Source organism: Camelus bactrianus, chromosome 13, assembly GCF_048773025.1.
Source record: "Camelus bactrianus isolate YW-2024 breed Bactrian camel chromosome 13, ASM4877302v1, whole genome shotgun sequence".
Taxonomy (NCBI): domain Eukaryota; kingdom Metazoa; phylum Chordata; class Mammalia; order Artiodactyla; family Camelidae; genus Camelus; species Camelus bactrianus.
Genome location: NC_133551.1, coordinates 54,476,626 through 54,499,128, shown reverse-complemented (window position 1 = coordinate 54,499,128; position 22,503 = coordinate 54,476,626). Strand labels below are relative to the sequence as shown.

The 22,503-nt window shown below is 49.4% G+C and overlaps 2 protein-coding genes across 9 annotated transcripts in view; one reads left to right on the top strand and one right to left on the bottom strand.

Annotated features, from left to right (window-relative positions):
• The window catches only part of KIAA0319L (KIAA0319 like), a 99,689-nt gene extending 90,438 nt beyond the window's left edge, over nt 1-9,251 (bottom strand). For 2 of the 8 annotated variants that reach the window (XR_006726696.2, XR_006726695.2), the window contains exons 1-2: nt 8,813-9,020; nt 5,945-6,111 (exon numbers count right to left, since the gene is read on the bottom strand). Coding sequence is in view for 6 of the 8 variants with exons in the window: in XM_010959914.3 (XP_010958216.2) it covers nt 5,945-6,083 (139 nt within the window). In the remaining 2 variants the exon portion in view is untranslated. Of the gene's footprint in view, nt 1-5,944; nt 6,112-8,648; nt 8,769-8,812; nt 9,022-9,083 lie in introns of those variants that run through there. The other 6 variants (XM_045520350.2, XM_045520351.2, XM_010959914.3 and 3 more) reach the window with 5 other exon arrangements.
• NCDN (neurochondrin) lies at nt 9,157-18,346 on the top strand. The gene is made up of 7 exons (XM_010959915.3): nt 9,157-9,831; nt 10,709-10,849; nt 11,957-12,925; nt 13,951-14,192; nt 14,767-14,991; nt 15,379-15,521; nt 16,816-18,346. Exons 1-7 carry the CDS (start codon nt 9,799-9,801, stop codon nt 17,250-17,252), a joined length of 2,190 nt encoding a protein of 729 aa, XP_010958217.2. The 5' UTR covers nt 9,157-9,798; the 3' UTR covers nt 17,253-18,346.
• Nucleotides 18,347-22,503: the final 4,157 nt, after the last annotated feature.

Below are 22,503 nucleotides of genomic sequence, written 5' to 3'. Positions count from 1 at the left end.
TAAGGGCACAGGGCATGAGCACCTGTGGTTTATTACATGCTAGATGTTACAGGGATGAGAGGGAAAAAGCAGCACTAGGAGCAAGCAGTGCTGGGATAGGAGGCAGGAGCATTTTGGAATTTTGGCTCTGCAAGACTGAAGAAACCACATTAACGCCACAGACTAGCAGACACTAGGAAGGCTTTATCTTAGGGGTAAGGACCACACTCTCGGACAAGACCTACTATGAACCTCTCCTAACAAAGCCTAAAACCACACAGTATAACGTGACATAATAATAACAGAAATGTATAGACATCATGAGAACATTAAAGAATAAGTTCAAGGGCTTCAGAGAAAGCTCCAGAAAGGAGCTTATGCTTACCTGAATCAGAATATATCAGACAGAATGGTCACAGCATATGCAGAGGAACAGAGCACTCTACAAACAGGGATTTGAATATGGAGGAAAAAAGGGAGTATAGAATGACTCAGGGATTTCTACCTCAGAATACGAGGGGAGATAGTCTTTTCACCACTACACGGAATAAAGGAGGGCGAAAGGTAAAAGATCAGGGGTTCAGTCTTGACACATTAAGGTAGAAGTAGCTGGGAGACAGCCAGTTGGAGATGGCTATGTGGCTGGGGCCCAGGAGGGAAGTGAATGAACACTAATAAATTTGGGAGTAGTGAGCACACAGGTTACAATTATGGAAAAGAATGAGATTGCCCAGGGAGGGCACAGAAGAGCAAGAAAAGGAAGGGTAGGAACAGAACCCTGAAGAAGAAAACATTTAAGAGACAAGCTGAGACGGGAGTGAGGAAAGAATAGTGTGATGCATCGGCTGGAAGGAGAACAAAAACAGCACGACGTATAACTCAAGGAAACTGAGGAAAGGGTATCAAGAAAGCAGTCAAAGGCGTCAAATGCAGCAGAGGTGTTAAGGTAAAAAGTAAAGGTGTCCAACTTGGGAGGTCCCTGGTTACCTCGGTAAAAGCCAATGTTTAGGCAGAAGCCAGACCTCACTGGATTCAGAAGAGGACAGAGGCGGGAGAATGGAGACAGCAAACGTGTTACAACACGAATGAATATTGAATACGTTAAACTAAATGAAAGAAGCTGGACATAAAAGGCCACATACTGTATGAATCCATTTATATTAAGTGTCCTTCATAGGCAAATCCACAGAGTCAGAAAGTCAGATGAGTGATTTCCAGAAGCTAGGGAGAGGGAGGAATAGGGAGTGACTACTAATGGGTATGAGATTTCTTTTAGGGGGTGAAGAGAATTTCTGGAATTAAACAGTGATATTAAATCTCAATTTAAAAAAAACCAAAAACCTCCTCTAATCTCTTACTACAGAACTCCTAAATCCTACCCAACTATTTAGCCCTACATCTACTGATTTGTATTAAGTGAAATTACTCTCTTTAATGAGAGAGGTTCCTTGAAGACAGAGCCTCATCAATTTTCTCCTGGACTACTATTTCATTAGCTTCCTAACAGACATCCTTACCTCTAGTCCTGACCTCCCTCCCTTTCCATCTTCCTCTCATCCCCACCATTATCATTCTTCTATATTCCAGCAAAAATTATCTAGAAATTTACCAGTATTATTCTTCTGCTTAAAATTTTCAATAGGTCCCAATTTCCTAAGGCAATTTCCAAAACAGAACGTTAGCTTACCAGAGGTACACAAGACAAATCACTGGGGTCTGGAAAAAAAAAATTAAAACTATTTATATTTATTTTTTTAGTTGATTCTTTCAAGGTTTTGTTTTTGTTATCTCTCATATACATAGGACATTAGTACAGTGATGCTTATTATAATGGGGAAACAGCCATATATTGGGGTATATCTTCAACTTTTTTTTATGGATTGAGTGCATAATCAAGAAAATGTGTAAACCACATGCTTTTAAAGATTAAAATCAAGGCTTCTTCGCATGGCATACAGGCTTCTTCATGACCTGGCTACCATCTACCTCTTCAGCAGTTGCTGTTCCAGCTGTGCTCTGTATTCCAGCACCACTAAACTGCTTGTAGAGTTTTCTCCAAACTCTTTCACAATTCTGTGCTCTTGCTCTTGCATTCCCACTGCCTGGGAATACCCTTCAAACCCTCTGAATTCACCTTTCAAAATTCTGTTCAGGCATCAGCTTCTCTGGAGAGCACTCCTCAGTTCTTCCTCTTCCTCTCTGAGCTGAATGCTTCTCTGGGTGCAGCACCTTCGGGGCACTGCCTCTCTCTGTCTTTTCACTTACCACATCACAGGATTTATAGATCTACCTCCCTCATTAAACTGGGAGTTCTCCCAGGGCAGGAATTGTGTTGTACTCATCTTTATCACCCTCATGCCTAGCCTAGGACAGACTCCTAATAAGTTCTCAAAAATTGGTTCTGAATTGAATACTTTTTCTCTGTATTCAAAATACTTATTAACTAACTCTGTAACCTACTTTCCAGAAACAAGGGAACAACAGTAAGTTTTCACAGCCTTTTGTTAGCTTTAGGAGTACACTATTGGCCTCTATGAGTCTCCTTGGTTGGGATCTCCAAGGCTGGTTCCCGCTCACATGTTGGTGCACACACAGCTCTTCAGATGTACACATTCTTTCTTTAGATCTGTTCATATGTTTGTGAATATTTTAATCAGATCTTGCTGTTCTCAAAGGCATTATGTATCCTTAAAGTGCCTTCACATACCTCTGCTCGGATTGTGCTCATTTTAAATGAAGCTTTAACTTTCAAACTCTCAAATGACAGATTGTGTTGATTTTAACATTTAATTCTCAAAAGACAATCCCCTTTGCTAATTCATTATTCAGTCAACAAATATTTTTATGGTGCATCTACTATGTGCCAAGCCCTTGGTACTTGCTAGGAATAGCTGGCTTAAGCAAAACAGGCAAAATCTCTGCTCACAAGAAGCTGACAATCTATTTCAGGAATTTCCAAATTCTTGGGGTCACTTTACGTTTGTCTCCAGATACTGATAATCCCCAGATCCAAAATGCTATTTTTTAAGCCATTTAATAATTAACATTAAGTAGAAAAATAGTGATCCAACGGCCCACAAGGAAAACACAGAGCATCTTTTATCAGACAAATTATAATCACTTCTTTCTAGCAATGGGCTCTAACACTGAACCCAAAGCTGAAATAAAAAAGAAGCCCACTATACATAAGTCAGTGGGTATCTGTCGCTCTCCCAGGTATGAAGAAACTGCTAAGTGGTAAACAGGAATGGGGATAACTGGACAGATTCCTTATTTTGGTTAGTTTTTCAGGAATAATTTCTATAATCCATGAGCTAAGTAACAGCAGCAAACAGTCAAGAATGTATTTTATCAAGGAAAACTTATATGAGTTCAGATAAAAACAACAAACTCATAAGCAGAGAAATATTGACTCAAGCTACCAACAATAGGTTTTTGCTACAATCGTGTTGCTTTTTCAGGTAGGTTTTTTCTCCTTATAAAGGGTTAATATGTACCCTGGAAAGCACAGGAAAGTATAAAGAGATAATTCCACTAATCAAAAAAATAAATAAACATTTAGTTATATAACTTGTTTCAGACTTTCTGTTATATACATTTTTTTCTTTTCACAAAATCGACACCAATTTTGAATCTGAATATGCAGTTGGATTCCTGCTTTTCCACTTAAAATTAGGAGAACTTCCCATGTACTTATTCTTCTAAAATGTGAGTTTTGAGATCATGTAATATTCCACCACGTGGACATACCATAATTTCACTACACTCCTATTGTGGGGCAGGTTGTAGCAATGTTTTGTAACACAGAATAGATGAGTGTTGATGAATGCTCTCATTCACAACCATCTAAATATGTCCTTGAGGTAAATTCTTAAAAGGGGAATTACCAGGTCAAAGGGTATGAACTTTTTTAGGATGATTTATGCCAAAAAGTTCTCTGTTCAAATTCTCCAACACCCCTTGGGAGCACTAGATATTTTTACTTTGATCTTCATCAATACGATAGGTTAAAAAGGATTTCTCATTTTAATCTGCAGCTCTTTGCTTAGTAATGAGAATGCACATTTTTTAAAACACCTATTAAGTCATTTTAATTTCTTACTTATGATACGCTCTCTGTCTCATTCATTTTCACTATTACGACATTGTGTTTTTTTTTTAATTGATGTAAGAAAGCTCTGATAAATTAAAATATATAACAAATCTGTCTGTCATGTGTTGCTTGCATGTTCCCTCAGTTTCAACACACAAGATTTTTGGTTCTTCCACGATAAAAGCTCCAAAATTTTCTAAAATGTAACTAGTACAATCCAATTCCCACGAGAACCACTACTAACAATACCACTTTTGCACCTTTTCACTCAATCTGTTCATTAGGGTGCTGTTTTTAAGTACCAAGCTCCAGGGATACTAAAGACTAGCCTAATGAGCCCATGATATTATGTTTAACCAACTAGCTTGGAAAATACAGTAACACTCAGAAATGCTACTTCTTCCCCTATACCCAGAATCTCTCAAATAGCAAGCTGCTCATCCTGGTTCAGGGCAAAATCAGTCTTTGGTCCTCCAAAAAAAAAAATCACCTGTGGCTGGAAGGCAACATAGCAGAAGAAAAAGAATGCAGGCTCTAAAACGGAAAAAACTGGATTTAGATTCCTGGCTCTGTCACGTTTTTGCTGTGTGACCCTGGTACTTTTCCCATCATGAGCCTCAATTTCCTTATCTACAAAATAAAACTATTCATTTTAAGGTTATCATAAGGATTAAATGAGATACGTAATGTTTATAACCAGGGGTCTGGTATGTTACAGGTACACTTAAAAAAATGTCATTTTCCTATTCTGATGGTGTTAAATCAGTTACTTATTTAATTCAAATGATCTTACATAAAATGTTGGCCTGAAATAGTTAGCTGTCTCAGCAAAGCATCATCTGGGTGAAAAACATTCAGGTCAGCTTTCTGTCAACTGCAATTTCCACTGCTATAATTAAGCAATCATCGACCACCACTGCAAAACAACAAAAACCCCAAGGCTGATGTTACTAAATTGCTAAATACAGTAATTACTTGATTCTCAAGATCATGGCCACCAATTCCTTTAGGAAAGCAACAGAAATCCTTATAATCATAGGAGCAAAAGGCTGCTTAGTTATCCCAGACAGTGGTCTCTACAACAGAAGTCTTTTGGTCACTGCCCAGAACAGGCAGCATACTCAGAAGTCGTTCTCAAATTGCTATTTTCACACATTCCATACTCTGAAAGAACAATGTCAAAAAAAGAACCAAAAGGAAAAAAAAGGATATCCTTTGAAATTTAGCCTTCTTGGCACTTTTTCCTGGCAAGAGGTTCAAGACTGGTGAAATAATCTCTAAGAGGAAAGCATATTTTATAAAAATCTATCAGCATAATCCCTCTCTATGGAAAAAGCAAGGAACAAATTCTCCCTCTAAGTGTAGAGTGTTTATCTCTTCAGGAAAGAAAACAAAATACCATTTACTAAGCACCCATGTTTAGAGCACTGTGCTACACACTTTACTTATATTATCTTTTTTTTTTTTTTTGTATTTTTAAATTGAAGTATACTCTTTTAAATCAAGTTATGAGGTGGGTCTTATCCTTCCTAACAGACAATCGGTAACTTGCTCAAAGTTTTATAGTTAAGTGGAAAGAAACATCCAGCTCCAGGACCCAGCTCTGTCTAACTTTGAAACCTTTTTTTTTTTTTTTCATTACATCTTCATCAAATATGAAAATTATCATGATCATGCCAGTTCTCCCTTAAGATTTAAATTTTGGTTCTAAGACAATAAACAAACTCAACAAACTAAGTGTCCACCAAAAGGATGACTATTTCTGTCAATTAGCAGATTGCTTTCCTGGTTCCTAGTATTTAAAATGAACTGAAGAACTCATACAGAGTACCCTTTAAAAAAAAAATCTTAAATATATAAAGAAAATGGTACCTGTTGACAACCACAGAGCACTGAAGCAGAAGCAAATATAAATCAGGTACAGACTTCTCAACCACTTCATAAATGTCTGCCAAAAAAATCCTGATAAAATCCAGGAAGCAGCACTTGGCTTGATTCCCAGGTTCTCCATGGCCTTCCAGACAGGCAGAACAAGTCCACTAGAAAGACAGAAAAAGAAGAAATTATATGCCAAGTAATTAATAATTGATTCCTCGAAATGTGGAATGCTAGAGAGTGTGAGAGATTAGGGAGAAGAAAAATTTCAAGTTTGTCTTTCATTGCTCTTACCTGCCCATAAATTTCAAACCTGAGCTTTGGCATAGCCTATAATTATCAGGATAAAAACACAGCAAGGATATGAAATGAATCTACAGTAAAACTGAAACACTTTATATTCCATTATTTTCCAGTCTAACAGTTAATCATCTATGTGGAAGAATGGGAAGAGCGCCAGACTGAAAAAAAAAAGATTTGAGTTTCAGTTCCAGTTCTGCTATTAACAACTTTCAGACTTTATCCAAACACTTTCTTATCTATGAAAAGAAGAGTATGGAGCATCAGAGGTAAACTAATCTGGAGGTTTTTCTAGCTTTGTTTTCTAGAAGTTTTAATGTGATTGTCTTTAGGCAGGGCATGCACTCTCCAGTTTGTTACTGTCCCCACCACTCTTATCTTTAAAATCTATCCAGTTTACACTTTGATGTCACCTCCTTGATCCTTAGAATCATTTGCAATTCCTGACTTAAATTCATATATCCATTCAACAAATATTTACACAGCTCCTATTATGTACCAGGCATTGTGTTGGCTACTCTAGAATCTAGGTGCTGAATGATTTAGGTCCCTTCCAGAAGAGAAAATGATTTTCCATCAGTTTTTCTCTCTTATACAACTTTCCTATATTGTATAAATTATTACATAAATCTTGGCAACATTACAAAGGTTGCTTCTGAAGAAGCAATTCATTTATCTTCAGTCCTAAAAATGCACCTGTCATCAATGTCTGGCAAACGACATAAACTCACAACACCCGGCCAGCATTGTATGGGCTGGAGAGCAATAGTGACTAATACCAGGAAACAGACCCGCACACAGAGCTGCAAAACTAAGGTACAGTCCACCCAAGAAAAACTTTTCACTGAGCCTCAAGCATCTGAAGGACTTCATCTTTCTCATTCACTTCCATCCATTCCTATTTCTAGTGGTTTGTAGTTTGTATGTTAGGGATCAGGAGGCAAAAAAGAGGTGTGTGGGCCAGAAACATGTTCAAGAGATTATGAAATGGAGCCTAAGTTAGAAAGTATATCCGGCAACTTTTCTAGCCTCCCAAGATGGAAGAGGTGAGTGTGACTGTGTGTGTGTGTGTGTGTGTGTGTGTGTGTGTGTGTGTGTGTGTGTGTGTGTGTGAATCTTACCCAACACACTTCTGCCTACCACAAAAGGATTTTAAACTCAAGGTGACTCAACACCTGTCATCAATAGCATGGCAGGTGGGCAACAGAAGCATGAAAGAAATGAATAGGTTTTGAAAATGGGAGTAATAAACACCACTGGGTTAGCAAGCTGATTAGAAGTGCAATGTCTCACAAACCATGCAAGAGAGAGAAGCAGAGTTATTTTCACGTGAACTCACAACCAGTCATTCCTCTGAAACCTACAATTGCCTAAAGGCACAAATCACTGCTAGGGTCCAGTCAAAGGCTTGCTGACCAGAGGCAGGAACAACAACACATCACCAAGATCCAAATGGTTTGTAACATTATCAAAGGGAAACAGCCCAGGGAGAGAACACACACCCCCACAATACTTGACAAATGAAAATCTAAAAAAGCTTGCAATAGTTCTGGCATTTAGGGCGTTACAAGTACACTCGAAATAAAAGCACTCTCTGTTGCAGCAGCTGTTCCCACAGAGCAGGGGGTAATGTTTACTTAATACTTCAGGTTGATGGGGGATGTATCATAGTTCAGTCTGTCAGCTACATACGTGAACTCCATTTATGTACCCAGCGATAAGATATGTTTGAACAACGATAGAGCACGTCTGAAACAGCCAATTCAGCTGGTATGAGTAATCAAGAATAAAGCTCTTTTAAAAGTCTCGTATTTGGGAAAGTTACAGAACAGACTGCCATGAATAGCTTTGCTTATATCTGCAGACATTGTTTTCCAAATAGCTGGGAAAATGAACAGATTGTTCTGGGAGGTCGTTTTTCTAATTTGTTCCTAGCTTCCAGTCTGTTAATCAGTTAAGAAAGCACAAGGAGAGTCAGCTAATGCTCTTCACTAACTGCATCTATTGTCGGGTGGGCATAACCACCACGAGGTGAGAAAAAGCAAAGCTTTCCTGGAATCCCACGTTAGGTCTCCTTCTCTCTTGACTTCCTTCATTTCACCTTTGTGCTCACTGTAGCCACCAAAGGACCCCTCTTGGGTCAAAATTTTCCAAGTCCCGAATAAGGCACGTTTCGCGTTATAATTTACAAGTAGAGCTCAGCCCCGCCCCCCTTATTCTGCATCAACTTTGTCTTGGTAGGGAGAACAAACACTAGAGTCAGCAGCTAAGGGCGAGGGAGGAAGGAGGTCAGCACGCCTCGAGCCCGGTCTGTCAGTCAGTCAGCAAGGGATGGAGGGGGCCGCATGACCAGGCCAGGCCCAAAAGATGCGGGGTTCAGCCTGGGACTCCAGCTCCGCACCTGCAAAGCCAGAAGCAGTTGGCTACCCAAGCCGGGCCAGGAGCGCCACCTCTGGGTCCCAGCAACCGGCTAGCGCACCCCCAGAAGTCGCCCGTACCGCTTGCCCCTCCCCTGGGCTCGTGGTCCTCGGCCTGGCAGGCAGCCAGCCGCCCCCGGCCACCTACCGGGGCTCAGGGCCACAAGGCGGGGCCCCGGGTCTCGGCGGCCTCCGCCTCCTCCCGGTCCATGGGGTCGGAGCCCCAACCTTCGCTCCCCTCACCCTGAGGAGGAGGAAAAGAAAGACGGGAGTGCGGCTCCCCACCCGGCAAGCTCCCTCTCGCCTCAGCCTCCCAGAACAGCAACGGCGGCCGGAAACACCGCCCCCTCCCACCTCCCAGGGCTCAACCCGGAAACACACTCTTCACGCTAAGCAATCTCTCCTGCTACCCCCCGCACCGGAAGCTCGATTCCAGCCGCGAGCCCGAGGGGGAGGAGGGGCAGTGCTGGGGAGGGTAGAACTACGCACGAGCGAAGGAACCTGAGTCCCCAGGCTGTCGCCTCCCGCTCTCCAGAGGCGGTCTGCACCTTCACCCGCCCGCTGCGAACCCCAGGCCCCAGACTCTGGCAATACCCACAAGCAAAATGGCGGCAACGGCAGCATACCCTACGGCTTAGCGCCCAGCCTTACCATTGGCCAGAGCTTGGAGTGAGGCCGCCGCCGATTGGTCGAGATCGCTGCGGGGGTGGGGGTGGAGCTGCAGCTGCCCGGAGCCGGGAGTGGGCAACGCGGCGTGAGCAGCGGCCCCAGGCTCAGGAGCATCGCGTTTGGAGAAGACTTCGCTGCTCGGGGCCGCAGCCTGGTGAGCTCAGCCCCCTTCAGGCACCCCTCCCCTACATCCCAGCCGGGGCCACTCCGAGCCGGCGCTGATCGATGCCGACACACCCCGGGGACCCTATCGTGACTCCATCTCGCCATATCGCGACATCATCGTGCCCTGTCGAGACTCCATTTTGTCACAGCCCTTCTCAATATATAGCTATATCTTTTTTTAAAATTTGCCCTGTCATCTTTGGGGGCTGTCCCATGTCGTGATTTTGCCCTGATCTCTCCGTGACATCACCGCGCCATCGTGAAGTGTGATCTCATCGCTGCCCTGTCGTGACTTCATCAATGTCGTGTTGTGACCTGGCTGCGGCGGGACAGGTGGTGACCGCCAAGAACCCTTCTCCCTTTCTCCTCTTCCCATCTCAGCAGCCCCGCTTCGATTATCCGGCTTTTGGATTCTCCGTTGTCCTGGGAGCTACCCGGGACCCCTTCTTGCTTCTCCAGCCCCTGCCGGCACCCACAGGCTGGTAGCCAGACGGGGAGGGCGAGAAGAGGGAGTGCAAGGGGTTAATTCTGCTGCTGCTTCTGCTGCTTCTGCTGCTGTTGCTGCTGCAGCTTCTGCCCGAGGGAGGGAAAGGAGAGGAGGCAAAGAGCCTGCGGGGGCGACTGAGAGCCCTGGCTGGAGGGGTGGGGTCCCCAGAGGGGTGTCAGAGCCTTCCCTGGTTAGTACCCTGCTTCCTCACTTCTGCTGAAGCTTGCCTCCTGCCTCTTCTGAAGAAGGGAGGGGAAAGGAAACCTAGGATGCCCTTTTCCCTCATGTTAGCTTGAGTCCGGATAATCGAACTTCACCCATATATGTCTCCATCCCTCCCTGTCTGTCCTCACCACTCCCTTCCTCCCTGTATGCCTGGTGGAGGGAGACAAAACCTGGCCTCTGGTGCCAGGGGGCATCTGAGTAGTGGGCCAGCCCCCTCCCACCCCCAGGAGATTGGTGAGGAGAGCTGTCCAGTTGAGCAGCAGGATGCATGGTCCTTCTTTCCCGCTTTCTGGAGGTGACCTTGGACCAGGGTCCCTTCTTTATCCCTAAGGACTTGAGGGTCCAGCCCCTTAAAGGGACTCCCCCAAGAGAAGTCAGTCCCGAGGAGTCCATCCTCCTGATCCTCCCCTCCCTCTGTGCTAATCCCTCCCTCCATCCTCCACTCCCACCCCCACCCCTCCTCTGCAGAGGGATGCTCAGTCCCTCTTGTGTTCACAGTTGGGCAAGGCGGGCATCATGGCCTCGGATTGCGAGCCAGCTCTGAACCAAGCAGAGGGCCGAAACCCCACCCTGGAACGCTACCTGGGAGCCCTCCGTGAGGCCAAGAATGACAGCGAGCAGTTTGCAGCCCTGCTGCTAGTAAGGAACTGACTGAAAATTGGGAGTGGGAAGGGCTGGGTGGTTGGGCCCCCTAGGAATGGGGTCAGAAATCCCCTAGGATACATAGATGGTGCTGATAACCCTGGAGACACCAAAGAAGGCCCCAGGTGCCTGCCTGTGGACTCATTTTTGCTCCCCTGAGGAGGGAAGCAAAGGGGAGAATGGGGGTGAATAAGGCTTATGGCCCTAGGAGCTTTGGAAGAGGCTGCCTGGGTCTGCTCTCTGGGGCGTCCCAGAGCAGATGGGAGTTGACTCACAGGGTAACAGCAGCAGGTAGTAACTAGTGCAGAGTACTTGAGGGCTGGGGATGATTGTTTTGGGGGTGGAGAGAGTTGCAGGACTGGAAGTGACTGGGAAAGGGTCCTAGGGGATGGCCAGGATCGCAATATGTAGGTTGAGGGTAAAGGATCTGGTTCAGGGCTTAGCCCTATTGGAGGAACCCAAGCTGGGGACAGCAGAACAGGAGCTGCATTGCTGGGAAGGGGGGGGTTGATGGGGGGGGTGAAGGGAGGAGGGAGTACAGCCGCTGCTTGTTTGCCATGGCAACAGGGAGAAGGCTCCAGAGTCAAGGGCTCACACTGCAGCAGAGGAGGTGTTTAGGTGAAATGTAAGGGGAAATGTTTTGACAGGCTGCGCGGCGAGACACAGGAGCCATTTCCCCTGAGAAGGTGGCGGGAATGGATCAGAGGCTTCTCTGGAGATACAGTTAAGGAGGGACCCTAAATCCTTGGAAGATTTTAAACACTGAGTTGTAAGCCTCTTCCAGCTCAGGTTGTGGGCATCTAGCATAGACATCAGGAGGAACTTCCCAACTGACCAGGTGCTGAAACGGCAGAACGAGTAGTAGAGGAGGACTGGACCTCCCTTCCACAGGGGTTATCGTAGATGAGGGATCCCAGGGGTCACACCTTTCTGTCTCTGAGGAGAAGGAAGGAGCTGGATGAAGTGACATCTGAGATGCTTCCTTATCCCAGAGTGAGTCCTGTTACATAACCCTAATCCTGCTAATGGTCAACCCCCAGGGTGCAGGAGACAGTCTTTGACACCTCTTCCTTTCATCCCACTGATGGCACATACCTCCCTTAGGTGACCAAGGCAGTCAAAGCAGGTGACATCGATGCCAAAACTCGGCGGCGGATCTTTGATGCCGTCGGCTTCACCTTCCCCAATCGTCTCCTGACCTCCAAGGAGGCGCCAGATGGCTGCCCCGACCACGTTCTCCGGGCCCTGGGTGTGGCCCTGCTGGCCTGCTTCTGCAGCGACCCTGAACTAGCCGCCCATCCCCAGGTCCTGAACAAGATCCCCATCCTTAGCACCTTCCTCACAGCCCGGGGGGACCCTGATGATGCTGCCCGCCGTTCCATGATCGATGACACCTACCAGTGCCTGACAGCTGTGGCAGGCACACCCCGTGGGCCCCGACACCTAATTGCCGGAGGCACCGTGTCTGCCCTGTGTCAGGCATACCTGGGGCACGGCTATGGCTTTGACCAGGCCCTGGCACTCCTAGTGGGGCTGCTGGCTGCTGCCGAGACACAGTGCTGGAAGGAGGCCGAGCCCGACCTGCTGGCTGTTTTGCGGGGCCTCAGTGAAGATTTCCAGAAAGCTGAGGATGCCAGCAAGTTTGAGCTCTGCCAGCTGCTGCCCCTCTTTCTGCCCCCGACAACCGTGCCCTCGGAATGCCTCCGGGATCTGCAGGCCGGGCTGGCACGCATCCTAGGCAGCAAGCTGAGCTCCTGGCAGCGCAACCCCGCACTGAAGCTGGCAGCTCGCCTGGCGCACACCTGCGGCTCCGACTGGATCCCAGCGGGCAACTCCGGGAGCAAGTTCCTGGCCCTGCTGGTGAACCTGGCATGCGTGGAGGTGCGGCTGGCACTGGAGGAGACAGGCACAGAGGTGAAAGAGGATGTGGTGACCGCCTGCTATGCCCTCATGGAGTTGGGGATCCAGGAATGCACCCGCTGTGAGCAGTCACTGCTTAAGGAGCCACAGAAGGTGCAGCTCGTGAGCGTCATGAAGGAGGCCATCGGGTCTGTCATCCACTACTTGCAGCAGGTGAGGATGCAGTGGCCCACAGAGGGGGCTCAGTGTGGGGACGAGCCAGAAGGCAAGGGAAAGCGGGGAGTGAATTCCCTGCACCTGGGTGTAAAGGGGAAGCATTGAAGACGCACCTACTAAAGGCTGATCCTGCAGCACTCCAGGGAGTAGTGTGTGGCCAAGCCCCCCTCTCTCTCCCTCCCTGAGCCTCCACACAAGCACCATACCACACACCATATGTGCACTCATATCACAGTACACACACGCGCACACGCAACACAGTAACCTCCCACTCACAACCCTCCCCCCAGTCCACACACACAAAATTGAAGCAGTCTGTTCTTCTCAATCTATAGCATTGTTTTACACACATACACAACAAACTTGTAACTGTGCAGGGAGAAGGACCAGGGCAGCCTGGTTCATGGCCTCTGTAGAGGTTCAGCTAACTCCATTTGATTGCCTCCCTGGCCTCCCCAACATCCCCTCCTCCCTCCCTGTCTGAGAATCCAGCTCTCTGTCCCACAGGGGTTCACTCAGAACTCTGGTCTCTGAATTCACCAGCCATAGTTCCCACCCACCATGCCAAGCTCCCATTGTCTCATTCTTTCTGATTTAGCCAGAAAGGGGGCTTCTCTCCCACCACTGAGGGTATTTACCTAGTAGCCAGCATCCAGGCCTCCCACTCGAGGTCAGAGCCACTGTTAAGGGAGTGTTTACTTAGCTTTGGATCTGTGAGTTTCCTTCTAACCTTGAGATACTTTAGAGGTGAGGGACAGGTGGAGGTGACTTGAGTCCCAGAGAGTGCAGGGGCATGTCGTATGAAGTCCAGCTTGCTCAGCAGGCAGGCCCTGAGGGCCTGCTCCATGCCCAGACCCTTCGAGTGTGTCCCTACCAGGTGCTGGGTGCTCAAGGCCTACCTTTGAAGGGCTCACAGGCCAGTATTCCCTTCTAGCTTTGTTATTTCTAGGCTGGCTGGCATGGCGACCAGGCAGGGGAGGGTCTCTGGTCCTGCTCCATCTCAAGGGGTCCTTTGGCAACAGGTGGGGCAGGAGAAGCAGAAGGAGCCTTTTGTGTTTGCTTCTGTGCGGATCCTGGGTGCCTGGCTGGCCGAGGAGACCTCATCCCTGCGCAAGGAGGTCTGCCAGCTGCTGCCCTTCCTCGTGCGCTATGCCAAGACCCTCTACGAGGAGGCTGAGGAGGCCAATGACCTCTCCCAGCAGGTGGCCACCCTGGCCATCTCCCCCACCACCCCAGGGCCCACCTGGCCAGGGGACGCTCTCCGGTGAGTTTGCAGTTATGGTCTGTTCAGCCAGACTGTTCTAAAGGAGAGTGTAACACAGGGACACCTCCTCTCCCCCCAAAATGGGCTGTGCTGGGTTTCCCGACTGGGGCATGAGACTTAATATTATTTCTGTTTGTTGGGGGAGCGGGGGGGCTGCTTCCCACCGGACACCTGGGCTGCCTTGTCTCACTTGCCAAGCCCAGATTACTCTGTAGAGAGAGAAATTCTGCTTGTTGAGCATCCCCTGCCTGCCAGGGTTTTTTACTATGCCCTTTACCAAAATGATCTCATTTGGTCCACACAGCAAATCTAGGACAGAAGTCTCATCCGTGCCTTCAGGATGAGGAAACAGGCTCCAGGAGGTTTAAGTAACTTGCCCACACTCACACTGGCTGGCAGAGCCCAAGTGTGACACAGGCCTGTGCAGCTCTGAAGCTTGTGCTCTTTCTGCAGTGCCTACAAAGATGTGTTCTCCTTCCCCCCACTTCCACTTCTCTTAGATGGGGCACCCACCCCAAAGGGAATCCTGTGCCTTCATCTCTCCCCTCAACATCTGTCCCTTCTACACCCCCAGGCTCCTTCTACCCGGCTGGTGCCACCTGACAGTCGAAGATGGGCCCCGGGAGATCCTGATCAAGGAGGGGGCCCCCTCACTACTGTGCAAGTATTTCCTGCAGCAGTGGGAACTCACATCCCCTGGCCATGACACCTCAGTGCTGCCCGACAGCGTGGAGATCGGCCTGCAGACCTGCTGTCACATCTTCCTCAACCTCGTGGTCACTGCACCGGGGCTGATCAAGTGAGGCCAGGGAGAAGGTTGCAGGAAGCAGAGGGCCTGCTCAAACTTGCCCCAAATCTCAACCTCCTACTCTGCTTCCCTGTGCCCATGGGTTCCTGTCAGTGCTAAAATGAAAGGGTCTCAGAATGGAGAGAGCCACCCCACACAAGGATTTGGCATCTCTGGAACCCCTCTGGGCATGTATGTCCACCTGATCCAGCCATAACCCAGTCTTACCCCCAGATGCCACAAATAGGGCCCAGAGTTAACTGTTCACCCTGCTACCACTGAATTTCTTGCCAAACCCTGGCCTGGTGAAGCTGGGAACCCAGGATCCCAGGTTTTCCCTGGGCTTGGTTGGGCTCTACTAATCCCCTGTCTCCCATCTTTCCCTCTTTTTCTCCCCAGGCGAGATGCCTGCTTCACGTCTCTAATGAACACCCTGATGGCGTCGCTGCCTGCACTGGTACAGCAGCAGGGGAGGCTGCTCCTGGCTGCCAACGTGGCCACCCTGGGCCTCCTCATGGCCCGGCTCCTTAGCACCTCTCCAGGTAAGCCCTGGGGACCCAGTCCTAACAGATAAAGGCAGAAGACTGTGGTGGGCCTGCTGTGGTCTGGGCATAAGTCACCATTTTCAGAAAATGGTTTTACAGAATTTTCTAATCAAGAGGAAATCTCCGAAGTGTGTCTCCATCCCCCGCCCCGCCCCACCCTCCTTCCCAAAATGATAACATTCTCTTCCTTCTGAAGACTTTTAAGGCAAGATCTGGTGGGTGTAAGCACAGGCCTGCTCAGAGGCACAGGCATAGGCACCTGGAATCCCCAGCAGCCCGAGGAATCTGAATTCTGTGTTTTCAAGGTGGAGCCGCCCCCACCCAGGCTTTGAGTCAAAAACATGACTTCTCCCCATTGAGGTTTTTCTCTGCTTGGCACCTCACCTCCCTTGTGACAGGCTTCCTTGCTCCTCGGCACCTACCTTCTCCCCCACCCACCTCACTCGGCTGCATGTTGGGGGGGAGGGGCATCCGCTCCAGCCCCTGCCAGCCCTCTGTGTCTCCCACTTTGGCCGTGGGTGTCTGCTTGGGTCCCTCTGTCCCCGCCTGTTCCCTGTGCCCCATCTGTCAGGTTGGAGGAGCTGCGCAGATGCCTGGGAACAGGGTGTAACAAGCCCGTACCCTCAGTTGCCTCTGTTCTCTGTGGCCGGGAGGCGGGGGAGGGGGTGGGTCCCGGCAGGAAGGGGAGCATGTCCTGGTGGACCAGGAGCCGCTCTGCTCTCTAGCCCCCGTGCTCCCTCAGTCCAAGCTGCATCTCCACAGCCCCTGAGCAGAGCCCCAGTGCTGGTTCATCCACAGATGCCACCAGGTTAGCCTGACAGCCTCTAGAGGGGAGAGCCTCTGCAGTGCAGAGGCGAACCCCTGCAGGCGGGTGAGCCGAGCCTAGGCGCCAGCCCACGGCCCCCTCTGGCACCCTCTTCTGGCCTAAGAATCAAATTGCTGGCCCCTCCTCAGCCTTTAAAGGTCTTGGCCTGGCAGAGGCTCCCCCCTCACTACTCAGACTATAGGAGGGTCCGACCACGAGGTTGAGTGTTCCAAGATTGTTACATTTCATTCTCATGACAGAGTTCTAAGATTAGCACTCTTGGCCCCGTTTTACAAGTTGAAGAAACAAGACCCAGAAAAGTGACCCAAGGTCACACAGTGAAGTCAGAGGTAGGGTTTGAACCCAGGCAGGCTGATTCTGGGCTATGCTTCAGCTCCTGAGTGTGCCCACTAGGAAGGGAAAGGAAGGGTCTGGCGAGGCAGCTGGCCCCTCTGGTTCATGCCCCCCTCCCTCCTTGCCTTCCAGCTCTTCAGGGAACACCAGCGTCCCGAGGTTTCTTCGCAGCCGCCATCCTCTTCCTGTCGCAATCCCACGTGGCACGGGCCACGCCTGGCTCAGACCAGGCAGTGCTAGCCCTGTCCCCTGACTATGAGGGCATCTGGGCTGATCTGCAGGAGCTCTGGTTCCTGGGCATGCAGGCCTTCACGGGCTGCGTACCCCTGCTGCCCTGGCTGGCCCCCGCCGCCCTGCGTTCCCGCTGGCCGCAGGAGCTGCTCCAGCTGCTGGGCAGCGTCAGCCCCAACTCCGTCAAGCCTGAGATGGTAGCTGCCTATCAGGGTGTCCTGGTTGAGTTGGCTCGGGCCAACCGGCTGTGCCGGGAGGCCATGAGGCTGCAGGCGGGTGAGGAGACAGCCAGCCACTACCGCATGGCTGCCCTGGAGCAATGCCTGGCAGAGCCCTGAGGGGGCACCCACTGGGGACAGACCCGGGGGCGGGCGGGAAGGGAAGGAGGGAGGAGGCATCTTCCCTGAAGCCCCCAAATTGGACCCCGTCCCTGAACTCCCCCCCCAAACACCCCAGCTTTCTGGCTTTTCCGAGGGTGAGGGCATGGTGCCCACCCTTCAAGTGTAGGAACTGCGTCACGCCCCCCTGGGCCCGCTCAGGGGCAGGGATTGGCTTGGAAATCAGCGTGGCTGTCCCTGCCAGGCCAGGGGGAGGTTGGAGCAGCCCCCAGGGTGGGGGGCAGTAGGTGTCATTGTGCCCAATGTCTGGCTCCCTCACAGGAGGGAGGACCCCACGTGGGACAGGGCTGGCAGGAGCCGGCTGCCTCAGCCCATGTGCCCTGCCGGCCAGGGCGTGGGCTCCCCTAGGCTGTGGTGCCCCTTGGGCCTTCCAGGTCCACGTCCTTTAAGTTGGCCGTTTGGTTCTTGCCCTTGGCCCCCTTGGGCAGAGAGCAGGCTCAGGCCATTGACATCGCAGTTCTTCCTCTCAACTCCAGTGACCCAGGGTCTGAACTGCCCCAGCCTTCCAGGGAGACCTGAGGCAGACAGGCCTGGTGGGGGGTCGGGAAACCTCCTTCCACCTGAGCTTCCTTGAGGGGACCCAGGAGCCCTGGGGCCCTGGTCTCTAAGCTTTTTGTGTCGTGTTGCAGCAGAGTGACAATGGGGGTTGGGGAGTTATTTATTTTGCCTGTCCTTATCCCTGCTTGGACACCTGAGCATCTGGTCCCTATCTCCCTGGTGCCATCTGGCCTGGCTGGAGCCAGGAACCAGAGGGACGCTTCCCAGAATCCGCATGTTTCCCTAGTGATTGCACCCCATCGCCATCGTGGTGCCTGGCTTTAACTCCCATCCCTGCTTTTGACTCCTCTGTAGAGAGACGCGACTGGCGGCTCCAGCAGGGACTACCTTTCTTATGAACCCAGGGGACCCCCCAAACCCGATTCCTTGCTTCCCTTCCCCCTACCCTTCCCCCCTCCCTCCCCCAGTGCGTTCTGTGATCGCCAAGTTCAAAGCTGTGCACATGTGGACACTCAATAAATGTTCATTGGTGACAACATGGCTCTTGTGTGGTCTGTCCTGCACCTTCTTCCTTCCAGGCCCCCGCAGCTCACAACTACCATCTGCTAAACACACTTCTCAAGTGTCGTCCCATTCTACCCTCCCAAGAATGTGATGAAGCAGGCATCATACCAATTCTGCAGGCATGGGTAGGTGATTTGCCCAAGGTGTTGGAGCTAGGAAGTGCCAAAGCCTGCACTTGACACAGGCCATCTGACCCCTCAGCCCACACCTTTCAGTGCCAGAACAGGTTGCAGACTCAGATGTTTTGTATTGTTTGTTTTTGAGGGGGAGATAATTAGGTTTCTTCACTGATTTCCTTGGAGAAGGTGCTGGGGTTTGAACCCCTGACCTCTTGGGTGACCTATTGGGTGCTGAGTAAGTGCTCTACCACTTGAGCTATACCCTTCCCCTCTTGCCCAGCAGACTCAGATGTTAAAGTGGTGGGGCTTGTGGGGCTCATGCTTTCCCATGCAAATGAAGTGCTGCCCTTCCACATCAGCAGGTGGTTGCCAAGTATCACTGTCACATCCTCCAATTTTTAAAGAGAAAGTCAGAAATCCTAATTTTTATGTGAAACCCGATTTTGAATGTTGATAATTTTTTAAATTAAATCACTGCAACCCCAACAGAACATCTGCAGGCCAAATGTGACTTTCAAGCAACCAGGTCTTCACCTCTGTTCTATGCCAAGTGAGAAGGGGAAGGGTCTGAGAGCTTCAGCAGAGACAACACACGAGCACCCACTGCTTCACCAGGCCTGAACCAAAGCTGTCAGCTTTGAGCCAGACCAGGCCCACACTGCAGACTCTTCTCCACCTAGGCCCTCAAGCTTAAAAGCATTCACTGCACATGTCCCAAGTTCCTACCTGTGGCTGGCTGTGCATAGACAGAAAGGAATGTTCATTAATCTGTTGGATGTACTGTAAGTCTTGTCCTTGGCATGGATTTCCTGAAATCCCTGAAAAATATGAAAAGACTGACCCTGCCTGTCAAGCAGCTTAAAATCTAGAGGGGAAACAGACAAGGCAACGGACAACTCCTAAAGATGTAAACAGTTGCTGCTGTGTAGGGTCTGAATGAAGTGTGGTTGGAGCATAAGAGCCCCTCAGCCTAGCTGAATAAGTCCCAGAAAACTCAGAGGAAGTGTGTTCAGAGACCTGAAGGGAGGAGGGACTAGCCAGGTAGACAAGCAGAGGAACAACAGGTATAAAGGCATGCAAGCTTGGGAACTGCAGGTAGGTCATTACTACTACAGTTGGAGTGTGAACTGGGGAGTGCTGGAAGATGAGGTGGGACCAGTGGACATGGACCAGATCTTAGAAGTCCTGCTGTGCCGGGCTAAGAAGCTTAGATGTGGGATCGTGCTGAGGCTGTAGATTTTTGAGCAGACTGAATGTGATTCAGTATGCATTTTACAAAGACGACTTTGGCTGCAAAAGGGGCAACTGAGGCGGGGAGCTCAGGAGGCAGTAAGTCTGAACTAAGCCAGTGGCGGTGAGGGTGGAAGAAGTATAGGTAGGGGTTAGTTAATAGGTCTTGGTGATTGATTAGAATGAAGAGGGACAGAGAACGAAAGGTGACTCCCAGATTCCCGATCTGGGCCACTGAGTAGATAACAGGGCCATTCACTGTCACAGGGAACACGGAGAGAAACAGTTTTGTGCAAAATATAAGCTCATTTTGTTAAATGGTGAATTTGTGCAGCTTGTCTCCACGAGGCATTTACTCTCTGCAGTTTGGAGCTCAGAGAGAGGTCTGGGCAAGTGACAGATTTAGGAGTTGTCAGTAGAGAGGGTCCTAAAAGTAATGGGAGTGACTGAGGTCACCTGGGGAAGTGTAAAGAGAAGGGAAGAGCCCCAAAGCAAATGGCAACTTACCCCTGGTCCCTGCTCTCAGTACTCTCCCTCGTGCGGTGAGAAAGCCAAATCTTTCAGGAAGCCTCAAAATACACGGCAGACTGAGCGCTGTAATTTGTTGAGGGATGGTCAGAGAGTCCTGGGCTCTGGAATGAGGAGAGGGCTAGGCTAGCTTGGTGAGACCTGCCTAGCTTCTTAGATAATTCACCAGTGAGAGAATGGTTGCAAGATGTAACCACGAGGTGGCGCCTCAGCATCTTCTTGTGCCAGATTTCCCCCACCCAGCAAAAACCCGGCCAGGTCCAGAGCAGGTCGTCAAAGGCTAGGAGAAGGGTGGCTGTGTCAGCAATAAAGGAGGCAGGCTTGAGTTTTTTCTTCACATTAAGTTGAAATGCAAGCTCAATTTTTGAAAAGAGAGAGAAAGATTTGAGCCTGGGAGAAGAGCAATACGGCAAGTGTGCCAAAGGGGAGTCCATGTATGTTTGAATATGTGCCCCTATGTGTCAATATATGTCCTGTGTCTTCATGTGTATATGTGTTTCCCATGAGTGTCTCTGTGTGTGTCGTGTGTTGTGTGCCCAAGAGTGTCTGTGTGCGTACTCCTGTGCACATTCCAGGCCTCCACACGAGTGCATGTGTTCCAGAAAACACGCAATCAGCAATGCCTACCTCCATCCCTCAGAAAGTGAGGAGTCCCTTGCCCTGAAAGAGAAGGGCAACAGAGTCTGAAGCCATAGGACCCTGAAGTTCTGAGGAGCCCCCAAAGCAGCAGCAGACCATGGAGGCCATCCCTCACCCCAGGAGCCATAAGCAAAATCATTCATATATCAAATGACTTTCCCGGATTATACCTGGGCTCTATATTTAGCTATCCAGGATCATGTTCGCATGGAGGCTTCCTAAAGTATACCTGAATAGGCTGAGGGATTCATAAATCCATCCATTCATTCATTTATCATTTATTTAATAAGCATTTACTGAACACCTGCCATGTACCAAGCCCAGTGCTAGACACATTGTCTTTCTCCTTTCATCTTCTTCTTGTGAACTGCTTCATGAAGCAGGAAAGGAAATTTAATTGCAGCTGTGAAGAGCCTGGAATACTGGTTAGAGTGTTTAAACATTTTTTCCCTAAAGATGGGCCACAGGGAGACCCAGGGGAAATTTCATTCAGGAGGGAACATGGTCCAGTCACTACTGTTGTTGAACAGAATTGGAATTGGATCAGAAGAGATATGAATGAAGGCAGGAGACCAGTTGAGGGGCTGTTGCAAGGGTCTAATCAGTGGTTCTCAGACTCTACTGTGCTTCTGAGTCACCCTACAAGCTTGTGGCTGAGCCCCACACACAGGAGGTCTGGGGTAGGGGTCCAGGAACTGACATTTCTAACATATTCCCAGATGTCGTAGGTGATGCTGGTCCAGGGACCACACTTTGAGAACTACTGGGCTATAAGAAAGAGTATATAGTAGCTTAAGGTGCTGACAAAAGATGGAGAGAGATGCTTAAGGATTAGAAATGATGACATTCTATGAGGATTAGCTTATGGGGATGAGGAAAACGTCAGAGCCTGGGATGATTCTTTTTAATCTGAAGGATGGTGGTGCCATTTACAGAACCACAGGACACAGGAGAAGCAGACTGGGGTCGGTGGTCAAGGTGGAGGAGATAGCAAGTTCGGTCTGGGACTTGGAAAGGCTCAGATGGCTGCAACAAGATGCCTGGAGGAAATATCTAGCTGGCAATTGCATCTTTAGGTCTGGATTTCTAGTGAGAGATACAGACTGGAGATAACAAGGTTGGGAGATAACAGCAGACAGGTAGTCATTAAACTCTTGAGAGGGGGTGAACTCACTCGTCAAGAGTGTACATGGGAAGAAAGGGCAGAAGCTTCAACTCTGAGAATGACTAACTTGACATTAAGGATGTGGGTGAAAAGAGAGGAGATAGAAAAGAAGACAAAGAAATGGTCAGAGGAGGAAAGTGAAGGAAGAAGGGGGTGTCAAGCTGCAGGGAAGTAGGTGAGGGAATGCAAGGAAGCCACTGGACAGGCAGTGCCCCCACCCCGGTTCTGGCCTTCCCAAGCCTACTGGAGAGAGCAGGGGATCCCCAGAGCTAGCACAGGCATCATCAGCCTCCTCGCTCCTGGACTTCTCCCAAAGGGGCCCACCAATCTGCATGCACGCACTGACACACACACCTGCCCTGGAGCCTGACTGCTCATGTCCTGAGCATGAAGTTGAGGGTGAGGGGAAGAGAGGATTCATGTACCCACCCATATAGGTACATGCACA